Here is a 10,289-nt window from a genome sequence, read left to right on the forward strand (position 1 = left end):
GGTCGAACCGGCTGCCCCGCGACCCCTCCCCGTCCCGCGCCCCCTCCCCATCCCCATCGTCCCCAAGGAGAGACAGAGTCGAGGCAGGGGAGCACCGTCTTTATTGTTCCTGAAAGCGCCCGTACCAGAGTCACACCAGCAAAGGGGGCGCAGGGGGCACCCCTGGGGCTGGGGGACACCCCTGGGGCTGGGGGTCCCCGCGGTTAATGGCAGTCGGTGTCATCATGGGACAGAGCAATCAGCAAAGACCCCCAGGGCACAACCCTTGGCACATACCAGGGACACGGGGGGGGGCACACAGAGGGACCCCCAAAATGCCCCATCTGCCCCCATGGCAGCTGTGGTGGACAAAGCAGAGAGATCCCCCCAAAGCGGGCTGCACCCCTCCAGCACACACACGCACACACACATACACACACACACGTAAATATACACAGACGTGATAAAAAACACCAGCTATATTACACTTAAAAACAGCCCCGTCGTGCGGGCAGGGGCACAGGGTGTGAGGCAAAAAGTACCCGGAGCTGCCCACAGCCCGCCCTGCCCGAGGGGCCCGAGCCCCGCCGGACACTCCGCTGGACACTCCGCTGGACACATTGGGGGGCAGCGGAGGCCGGAGAACGCGGCAGCCCCTGGGCTCTTCTGCCGGCTCAGCGATTGCTCAGCAGCCGCCGGGAGCTGTTTCACCGCAGAAAAATCTGGACCAAAATCACCCCACAAGCGTCAGCGCCAGAGGGGGGGGAAGCTGGCCCCGCCTGATTATTTTTAAAAACACCTGGGTTATAAATAGACACGCAGAACAGTTCCAGGAGGGCTGTGCGGGGAGCGGGGCAGGCAGGAGGGAGGCACCTGCTCCGCACCCGCAGCGATGTCGGGCAAGGCCCAGCGCACCCAAGGGACACAGCCACAAGCCCTCGGCTCTGCCCCGCCAGTCACCGGCTGCTGGAGCAGGGGAAGGGCCGAGGGTCCAAGGGCTGCAGGGCCGGGAGAGGCTGCACAGACACAGGAGGGGCAGGGCAGCTGTCGGGGGGCATCAGCTCATCTGCTCCAGGTAGTCTGAGAGCAGCAGCTCGGGGGGCAGGAACACGCGGTGTTTGTTGCTCACTTTCATCTGACGTTTCCCTTCGATGTCCGAACCTGGGGGTGGAAGGGAGCTGTGAGCACACACCACTGTTCCTCCCCTCGGGGGTCTCCAACACGGTGCTCCCAGCCCAGCCACCGCCCTCCCCTCCTCCCTGGGGCTCAGCAGGCTCCCCCGAGCTCTGTCCCCTCCGTCTGTCCCCAACCCAGCCCCTGCCGGCACCTCGGGCTGGCTCCCCATCATTAGCGCTCTCAGGCTGTTTGCCACAAGCGGCTCCTAATGAAACGTTCGGCAGCACAGGGAGCCTCCTCTGGAGGGATGGAGCCTGATGCCTTCCCTGCCTTGGCAACAAAACCTTCTGGGGACACCCAGGGCAGTACCAGAGCACGGCTGCTCCTTGGGAGGAGGAAGCAGCTGCAGCAGAGGGAACCCTGCGAGCATTTTCTCGCTTTGGACCACCCAAATTTCCTGTCAGAGCTGGGTCTGGCCGACCCCCGGGTGTGCGGCTGTGTGACCACGGCCGGGGCTGCCGAGGGAGCTCCGGGCAGAGGTGGGGAGGAAGCGGGAGGGGGTGGGGACCGCGGGGTTATCTGTGAACCCCAGGGAGAGGTGGGGCCGGGGGGAGGAAAAGACTCAGCTGGAGAGGAGAGATAGTGATGGAGGGAAGGGGAAAAACAAAAACAAAATCAAAATCAAAACTAAAAACAAGCAGGCACAGGGCTCTTACTGGCAGAGACGAGATCCATGTACTGGCAGAGGGCGTGGAGCAGGAGCCGCTCAAAGCTGGAGGAGAGGGGACAGAGTTAGAGCCAATGTGTCTCTGACCAGTGTGTCCCATGGGGTGCTCTGCCCTCCATCCTCCTGGGGACCCACAGAGCAGATGGGAAGCACCAAGTGCCACATGCCCCTGTGTAGGGATCTCCAGGTGCATCCCTCCCCCAGGGGCTCCATAAGGACCAGGCCAGGTTGGTGTACCCAGGTGGAGACCCAGGCCCAGCTGAGGGGAGGCCAAGGGCTTGCTCCCCAAGCCCCTCTGCAGCCTGGGGCAGCCCTGGGGCACAGGGAACCCCAGAGCCCAGGACCCTGAGATGGGGAAATACCTGTTGTCCATCAGTGCCGTGTAGACGGAGTGGGGGGTGACAGAGAAGAAGGCCAGCAGTTCTTCCTCCAGCCCCTCCAGCGTCCCCTGTGAGGAGAGGCAGGGGCTCAGCGAGGAAGGGGCAGTGAGGACACAGCCCTAGCACCACTGCCTGCCCAGGATTTTCTGCCAGCAGCTCCTGGGCAAGTTCTCTGGATGGGAGTCAGCAGCGAGAGGAGACATCTCCCATCTCCAGCCCCTGAGGCAGGGAAGGATCCAGCTCCTGCCAACTCCCCACTGTGTGTGCCAAGGGCTGGCACCATCCCTCGTGTTCACAGCAGCCAGGGGAGCCTCGTGCCTCCCGACAGCCAAAGCTCAGTGCTCTGCTGGTCTCCAAAGCACTGTGACCCCAGAGACGAGCAGCACACGCGTCTCATTTGAAGACAAACAAGCCAGTGGGCAGGAGGAGCCCAGGCTGCATTTAGAGGCTCTAATTAGCACCAGGAAAACAAACAGAGCTACACAGAGCAGAGGGAGCAGAGAGCCAGCACCCCCCAGGGCTGGTAGAGCAAGTGTCTGGGCAGGCAGTGCAGGGCTGCACTCACCTCTCTCCTTCCTGATCAGCAGTTGGTGCACTTTTACCCCTCTTTAAAAATACATTGGAATTTCCCTAAATAGCCTTGTGTGGGCCACTGTGAAGACCCCAAAGGCTCCACTGCTCCACCCCAAAGGTCCCCATGCAGAAACATGCCCAGTTTCACCTGTCACCTGCTGCTCATTGCACAGAGACTGGGAAACAACCACTAAAAAAAGCCCTGTAACTACCAGAAAAATCTGAACTGAGCCAGGAAAACCCATCTGCTGGGAGCCACCATCTGTCTGAGTGCAACCACCCACCACTGTGGGGTCACACAAGCACTGGGGCACGTTCCCAGGAGCTCCTCTGAAATTTGCCACTGCCCTGCACAAGGTCAGGGCACAGCTCTGGGGACACGGCTGTGGAGGGACCCCTGCCAGCCCCAGCCCTGCTGTCCCAGGTCCCAGCTCACCATGGGGATCCGGCCCCGCTTCAGGGTGGCACGCAGGCGGCGGCTGATGCGCTGGAAGCACTCCTGGGGTGTGTAGGCTGGGAGCTCTGGAGAAGGGACAAGGGATTCAGATACAGCTCACAGCTCCAGAGCCCACAGTGTCACCTTTTGGGAGGAACCAGTGTTCCCCCAGGGCCCCCTGGCCACCCCATTCACAGTCACCCCTAAAACAGCAATGCCCTCCCCAGCACAGGAGGTTTGGGGGTGCAGAGATTTGGGGGTGTTACATTGGGGGATGGCTGCTGTGGCCATAACCCCAGTCACTTCTGGCTCTCACAAGCCCTCCCTGGTCCATGCACAGGTCCAGGCATAACCCCCCCACTGCCACACCCAGGGGGTGGGCTCAGGCATCCCCTGGCCCCACCATTAACAGGGAGTGGGTGCAGCCCTCAGGGAAGGTCACCCTTCCCAGAATGTACACAAGGAAGGAAAGGGTGAGGCTGTCCCCACCCTGCGTCCCCTCCCAGCACCTTTCCACTTGTCTTCATTCTTGACAGGCAGCTTCCTCCTGTGCTTCTTCCTGGCCTCCTCCTCCAGGTAGAGCAGGACCCGCTCCTGCTCTTCTCCAGACCGGTTCATGAAGTCGTTCCAGATCTGACAACAGAAGCCACCAAGCTCCACTACAGAGGTCTGTGGGGAGCACCTGGCAGTGCACGGCCACCCAGGGATCCTTCCCCCACCCCATGAGCCCCCTCCTCACCCACTTGTCCCCAGAGATGGCCCTGAGCACCACACCAAGGAGAAGCTGCATTTCAAAACACCCAGTTACAGGGCCAGCATGAGGCAACAGGGGTTTGGCAAGGGGCTTGTGCCACAGGAAGTGCTGCAGCTCACCAGGCACCCACTGCTCTGCAGGGACAGCTCTCCATGAGAGGATCTGCCTGGAGATTCCTCAACACCATGGACCAGGAGCCCCAGGACCTCATCACCCCCTGGCACACATGGCAGCAGCAGATCCCACAGATCCCAGCCTGACACCAGACCAGGCAGAAGCTGGGGCGCAGCAGCTCAGGCCAGGGAGGCAGAGGGATGGAGGAGTGAAGTACAAGCATGACATGCCATGCCAGGGCCCCCACAGCGAGCCCCAAGCCAGAGGCTGTACCCACCTCCACATAGGTCTCGTTGTTACAGGCCTCAGTAAAGATGCTAGGGGTGGCCGAGTGTGTGAGTTCTCCCTCATCACTCCCACAGTCATCCTGCTCCAGAAGCGTCATCAGGTAGCGAGCTAAGGGGAAGAGCAAAGCCTGAGAGGGGAGGAAGCACCTCCAGAGAGGCACCTTGCCCCCAGTACATCCCTGCTTGCCATGCAGTTCAGGGGAGGCTGTCCTTGCCCTGGGGAAGGGACCCTGCCCCAGTCCTTACTGTTCTCCAGCCTCTGGAGGCTCTTGCGGCCCTTGGCCCTCGGGATGAGGTCGGAGTTGCGGATGGCCTTGTTGATGTAATACTGCTTCCTCTTGGACGGGGAGAACCGCTTGGACGGGGAGTCCTCCAGCAGGGGCAGGCAGTCCTCGATCCTCCTGTGGGGACACAGAGGGAGGGTGAGCCCACCTGAGGGGCCTGGGGAAGCTACAGCAGCGTGAGGACGGGGGGAGATGGGGCATCAGAGCATCAGCCCCATTGTTACTGCAACTGGTACCACATCCTCCCATGGGGCCTGTCCCCCTCGGGCCACTGCCACCTCCGAGGGCTGGCTCTGCTCAAAGCAGCTGTGTGTCAGCACTGGAAGGGCCAGGTGATTAACCTGGGTAATTAACTTGGGTAATTAATCATGCCACACATGAAGCAAAACAATGGATCCATTCCTGCTGTGCCTCTGCTGCATCTCACGCTGACCATCACCCTGATCAGACTGGCAGAGACCCTGCCACTTCTTATTGAGGGCAGCAGGAACACTGCCCCAGCCACGGCACTGCCAGCTCCTGGGGGCACCCAAAGGTGCTCGGCCTCTGTTCATAACATGGTCAGGGCGTTGCTTAGTCACAGGCACAACTTAGGAATGACCATAAAACTGAGGCACTTTACGGGAGAATGACGCCACAGGATAAGCGAGCAGCTCGCCGGGTGCTGAACGCAACTGCTTGGGTTTGAAAGTTTACTAAACACCAAAGACAGGAAGCTCTACTGCCTTTACTTGCCAAGGAGCTTCCTCTCAAGGTTGTGGGGGTTTCCTCTAGTGCAGCAGAAGGTGGGGAGAGAAAATCAACACCCCAAAACAACCCCCAGGACTGTCCATCCAGAATGAGGAGCTGCCCAGAGCGACCACTGCTTCCACTGACACAGCAGCACCCTCGCCTTGTTCCATCCACAGGGCCATATCCCACTGTGTCCCCTCCTTTCCAGCATCCTGGGGCTCACAGGAGCCCCAGTCCTGCAATCAGGTCCTGACAGAGCTGATCTGGGCACAGGGCAGAGCAGGTTGTGCTGTCCGATTGCAGCCTGGGCCAACAGCCAGCTGCTCGCCCTTACCAAAACCTTGATTTTCTTTTCCCCTTTGCCTGCATGGGGGCAGTGATACAGTCTTGACTGCTGGGGGGGGTTAAAAAAACAACCACCCCCTTCCAAGCTGGAGAGAAAACTGAGGCAAAGGTGGGCTTGGAAAGAATAAAAGAGGCTCAGGTATCAAGGCAATGCCCAGAGGATGGGTGGGGAGCAGTAACCCAACCTGCCACAGGGAGCAACCAGGGCTGGTGGATCAAGTTGTGATACAAAGACGGTTACAAAAACCTGAATAAACAGAAGGAGTCACCTTACACTGCCCCCAGGTCGGGGGTTTGAGTACACAGCTGCTGGCCTGGCACGGCTCACCAGCACGGCCCAGGAAAGAGATGTCAAAAGCCACTGTCACCAGGGTGGGAGCACCCCCAGGCAGCTGGGACCCCCAGAGTTCCATGGCTGGGAAGGGAACAGGCTGAGCCACACTGGACTCTGTTCCTGAAGCCTTCAGGGCTGTTTGTGGCTACTCTGGCACCCAGCACTGCCACGTCTGCCCTGGCATTGCCACCTCCACCCAGTGCCAAGCTGGAGGTTCACAGGGGACAGTGACCTTGGGCCAGTGCCCGGTGTCAGACAAGGGTCCTGTCCCAGGCAGCTGAGCCAGGCTGAGACCCCAGGAGAGATCATTCCTGGGGGACCACAGCAAACCATAACCCCAGGGCAATGGGCCGGGCAGCTCCGGGGACACAGAGTACAGACACATTCGTGCCTTCTCCTCCACGAACCATTTCCAGGCAGGGAACGCGCCTGGAAGAGGAACTTGTTCTCTACCGGGGGATTTCTGACCTATTCCTGTCATTTACCCTTTGGCAGCAGAAGGCGGCAGGGACCTGCAGGAGCAAAGTCAGGGACAGCTCTGTCCCGCAGGGTCCCCAGTCCCCGGTACACCGGGCAGCCCCGGGGCTCCAGCCCAGCCCCGGCACCACCGGCCCGGATCGCCCGCCCCGGTGACCGGGAACGCCGTGACCTCGACGGGATAAACACTAATTACAAGGCTCATTATCCCGGTCCCGGGCTCGGCTCTGCCATCGCCCCCGGGGCGGGGAGCTGGGGACGGGCCGTCCCGGGAGGCGCCGCCGCCGCTCCCGCCCGCACTGACAGCCCGGGGGGCTCCTGCCCGGCCCTGCCCGCCCCACGGCCCGCCCGGCCCGGCCCCGGGCCCGCACTCACGGGAACGGCTCCTCGGGGCCCGCGCCGCCCCGCAGCACCACCATGGCCCGCCGGGATCGGGACCGGGACCGGGACGGTGACCAGAACCGGGACCGGGACCTCCCTCCGCCTCCGCCTCCTCCACCCCCGGCCCGCACCGGCGGCACCGGGCCCGGTACCGCCCGCGGGAAGTGACGTCACGGGGGCGGGAGCACGAGAGCCCCGCCCCGGGCGCCGCGGGAGGTGGGGCACGGGGGATGCTTCGGGGAGCCCCCGGAACCGGGGCTGGATGGCTGCCGGACCCCATTAACCCCGCGTGAATCCCCGTTGTCCCCCGTTACCTCCCCCATTAATCCCCGTGAACCTCCAGTTAACCCCTGTTAGAGCCCCGTTAACCTCTGTTAACCTCCTCGTTAAACCCCCTGTTGCCCCCCGTTAACCGCCCCCCACTCGCTGCTCCACCGGGCCCCGCGCCCTGCCCGGCGCCGTTCCCCCGCCCGTCCGCCAGGCGGCGCTGCGCCCGCACCCCCGCCCGGCCCCGCGGCCCCGCCGCGCGTAACATTTGCATGCCGACCAATGGCGGCGGGGGGCGGGGCGGCCCGGGAGCGGCGGGCCAATGAGAATGCGGGGCGGGGAGGGGCGGGGCGCTCCGGGCGCGGCGGGCCAATGGCGGCGCGGGGCGGGGCCGCGCAGGGCGGGGCCGGGTCCCGCCGCCCGCCCGCGGGGAGAGCAGCGCCGCGGGCCCCGCGCGCACCGGCCCCGCCGAGCCCGACCCGGGCGGCCGCGGCTGCTATGCGGCTTCGCGGCGCACGGCCTGCACCGGGTAAGGGAGACGCGCCGCCACACCGCTCCTGCGGATGAGATCGGCACCGAGAACGGGACCCCCGCCGCGGCCGGGACCGGGACCGGGAGTCGGGGGCTGGGCGGGACTGGGGCCGGGGACCGGAGCCCAGGACCGGCCGCCTCTCCGAGGTGGGCTGGGCCCTCCGCTGCCGGTGCTAGGCGGGAGCGCGGCGCCCCCTCCCCCCGCGGCCGGTTACCGGCCGCCTCCCCGACGCGGGGCTCGGTTCCTCCCCCGCCGCCGTTCCCGGCCTGGACTCTCCGTTCTCCCCGGGCGCCGCTGTCCAGGCCGGGCAGAGCCCCGTGGCCCCGCCCTGCACTCCCCCTAGGCCCGCATTCTCCCGGGGTCCGGTCGGCGGAGGGGCCGGGCCGGGCCGGGCTCCCCTCTCCGTGCCGGGGGCGGCCGTTTCCCCCGTTGGTGGGACCGGGGCCCATTCGGGCCACGCCGCTTCGTGCCCGGTCCTTCTGAGCTCCGCCGGAGCCACGTGCCGCCGGCAGCGGGGCCGGGCTCGGGTTCGGGGACGGGACTCCTGTCCGCCCGGGGATCCCTGCCGTGTGTCCCGAGCCCCGTCCGTCCCCGGGGACGGCACCCACCGGGCCCGGCCTCCCTGTCCCTGTCCTCCTCCTCCTCCTCACTCAGCCCCCACGGCACCCCGGAGCCCCGGGGGTGTCCGGCCAGCCCAGCCCAGCCCAGCCCCGGTGTCGGTGGCACAAAGGCCCGTCCGTCACACCCCCGCTGCCTATTTTTAGCCGCTGTCGCTCCCGAGCACCTGCCCCGGGGACGCGGTGACGCCGCCCCGGATCCCCCGCGGGACCCACGGCGGGGACGCGCCGGGCCCCGGGCGGCCGGAGGGACAAAGGGGCACGGCTCAAGGTCACCGGCCCGGGGTGCCACGAGGGCCTGGCCGTGGCCTCGCCGCTCCGGCTCCCCTGTGGAGAAGTGGCAGCGTGGCCGCGGTGCTGGAGGAGGCGGCTCCGCACCTGGCGCTGGCCCCGGGGCACCGGGAGAGCCGTGTCCGGGCACAGCCGCGGCCGCGGCGGCGGGGAGCACGTGCCCGGCTCGGTCCGGCTCCGGTTCGCCCGGGGACGGCGCGGGGAACGGGGTTCGGGTCGGTGCGGGGCGGGGAGTGTCCCTGCCGCGACCTCTCCTCTGCTCCTCCGCGGGGCGAGACGGCGGTGAGCAGAGGAGAGGAAACTGAGGCACGGGCAGCGCTGTGGCCCGTTCGTGCCGCGCCTCTGCTGGCTCCCGGCGGAGGCGGTGGCTGCTGCGGTGCCGTGGCGGTGGCGACGTGTCCGTCCGTAGAGCCGGGCCGGGCCGGGAGCGGATGCCGAGGCGTGGGGGAAGCGGCTCCCGCCCCACCGTCCGCGGCCCCGGCCCGCACTGGCAGCAGGTTCCTCTTTCCAGAATGCGCGGGATCGCGGTGGAGCTGCGGCCCCCCTGGCCCCGCAGCCCCTGGGTCCGGCCCCATGCTCGGTGCCCGTGGGGGTCCCGGGGTGTGTGTGTGCACTGCACGGGCCCCCGGGCAGCCAAACGGGGTTTGCCCGGACACGGCACAGCCGCGGTGCTGCGGTGAGTTCCCTCCCTGCCCCCGGTGCAGGCGAGGTCACCGCTGGGAGCTGGCTGGCCCTAGGGGCTGTTGGCCACACCAGCAGTGCTAGAAGGGGTCCAGACCCGGGTGCTGGGGCGTGGGGGTTCCGCAGGGCCCAGATGTAATGTGCTGATCCCCTCAGTGTTTTCCAGTGGGGTAAAGCAGAGATGAGCTGCTTGCAGCTTCAAGTTGCCTCAAAGGACCCCCAGCCCCCAGGGAAGGGGCACAAGGGGGCTCTGGGGGTGGTTGGCAGAGCCTGTTTACCAGGGTTTCAAGACTCTGCCTGTCCATCCCCTGGGATCTGCCCCGGGGTGCTTTGGGGCCCCTCCACTGTGCAGTGCAGACCCCAGTGCTGCCCACGCCCCAGTGCTCCCCATGTCCCTGCTGGGGATGTGCCTTGTCCCCCATGGGGGACCCAGTGGCCATCTCTCCCCAGGGCCTGTTATCTGTGGGCGCGGGTCCCCGGTATCCGCTGCCTGCAGGGCCGGGCAGGGCTATCGGGTCTGGCAGGCCCCTTCCCCCTCCAGCAGCAGGCCCGGCCGCCCTATCTCATTAGCTCGAGATTAATGAGGCTCCTGCGCTGTCTTTAACTCCTTCCTGCTCACCAGCTCCTGCCCGCAGTTCCACTGACCCTCTGCTCTACTTCTCCCACAGGTTTGCGCTGACGCCTATCGGACACCGACCCGGCTGAGGATTAGGGACACTGGCTGTGAGCAGGGGACACTGAGGCTGCCACCCCCAGAAAGTGCCAGGTCTTCAAGGAAAGGGGTGATGTGCCGTGCTGCAGCTGCTGCCTGCTGAGCCTGAGGAGGAGTTTTGGATCTTGCCTGGGACACTCCCCTGACAACAGCAGCACCCCACAACGGGCAGCACCAAGCCTGCAACACGCCGTAGCCCTCAAGCCAAGGAGACATCGGGCTAAGCCTGAAAAAGGGTCAAGGGGCACATCAGTCTTTCCTGACCCGGCG

The 10,289-nt window shown here is 65.4% G+C and overlaps 1 protein-coding gene across 1 annotated transcript; it reads right to left on the bottom strand.

Annotated features, from left to right (window-relative positions):
* Positions 1-440: 440 nt before the first annotated feature.
* On the bottom strand, positions 441-7,069 carry R3HDM4 (R3H domain containing 4). The gene is made up of 8 exons (XM_083879722.1): positions 6,914-7,069; positions 4,613-4,767; positions 4,357-4,475; positions 3,721-3,844; positions 3,212-3,297; positions 2,185-2,270; positions 1,812-1,867; positions 441-1,140 (listed from the first exon to the last, which is right to left on the bottom strand). The coding sequence occupies exons 1-8, from the start codon at positions 6,955-6,957 to the stop codon at positions 1,037-1,039; spliced, it is 774 nt and encodes a 257-aa protein (XP_083735848.1). The 5' UTR covers positions 6,958-7,069; the 3' UTR covers positions 441-1,036.
* Positions 7,070-10,289: the final 3,220 nt, after the last annotated feature.

This window comes from Zosterops lateralis (genome assembly GCF_965231275.1).
Source record: "Zosterops lateralis genome assembly, chromosome: 29".
Lineage (NCBI taxonomy): Eukaryota > Metazoa > Chordata > Aves > Passeriformes > Zosteropidae > Zosterops > Zosterops lateralis.

Excerpts from the sequence above, each read along its gene's own strand:
- R3HDM4 (XM_083879722.1), bottom strand. The coding sequence starts at position 6,957 with ATGGTGGTGCTGCGGGGCGGCGCGGGCCCCGAGGAGCCGTTCCC. Across the intron at positions 3,845-4,356 it reads ACAACGAGACCTATGTGGAG|ATCTGGAACGACTTCATGAA; the intron begins GTGGGTACAGCC and ends TTCTGTTGTCAG. Across the intron at positions 3,298-3,720 it reads GAATGAAGACAAGTGGAAAG|AGCTCCCAGCCTACACACCC; the intron begins GTGCTGGGAGGG and ends TCCCTTCTCCAG.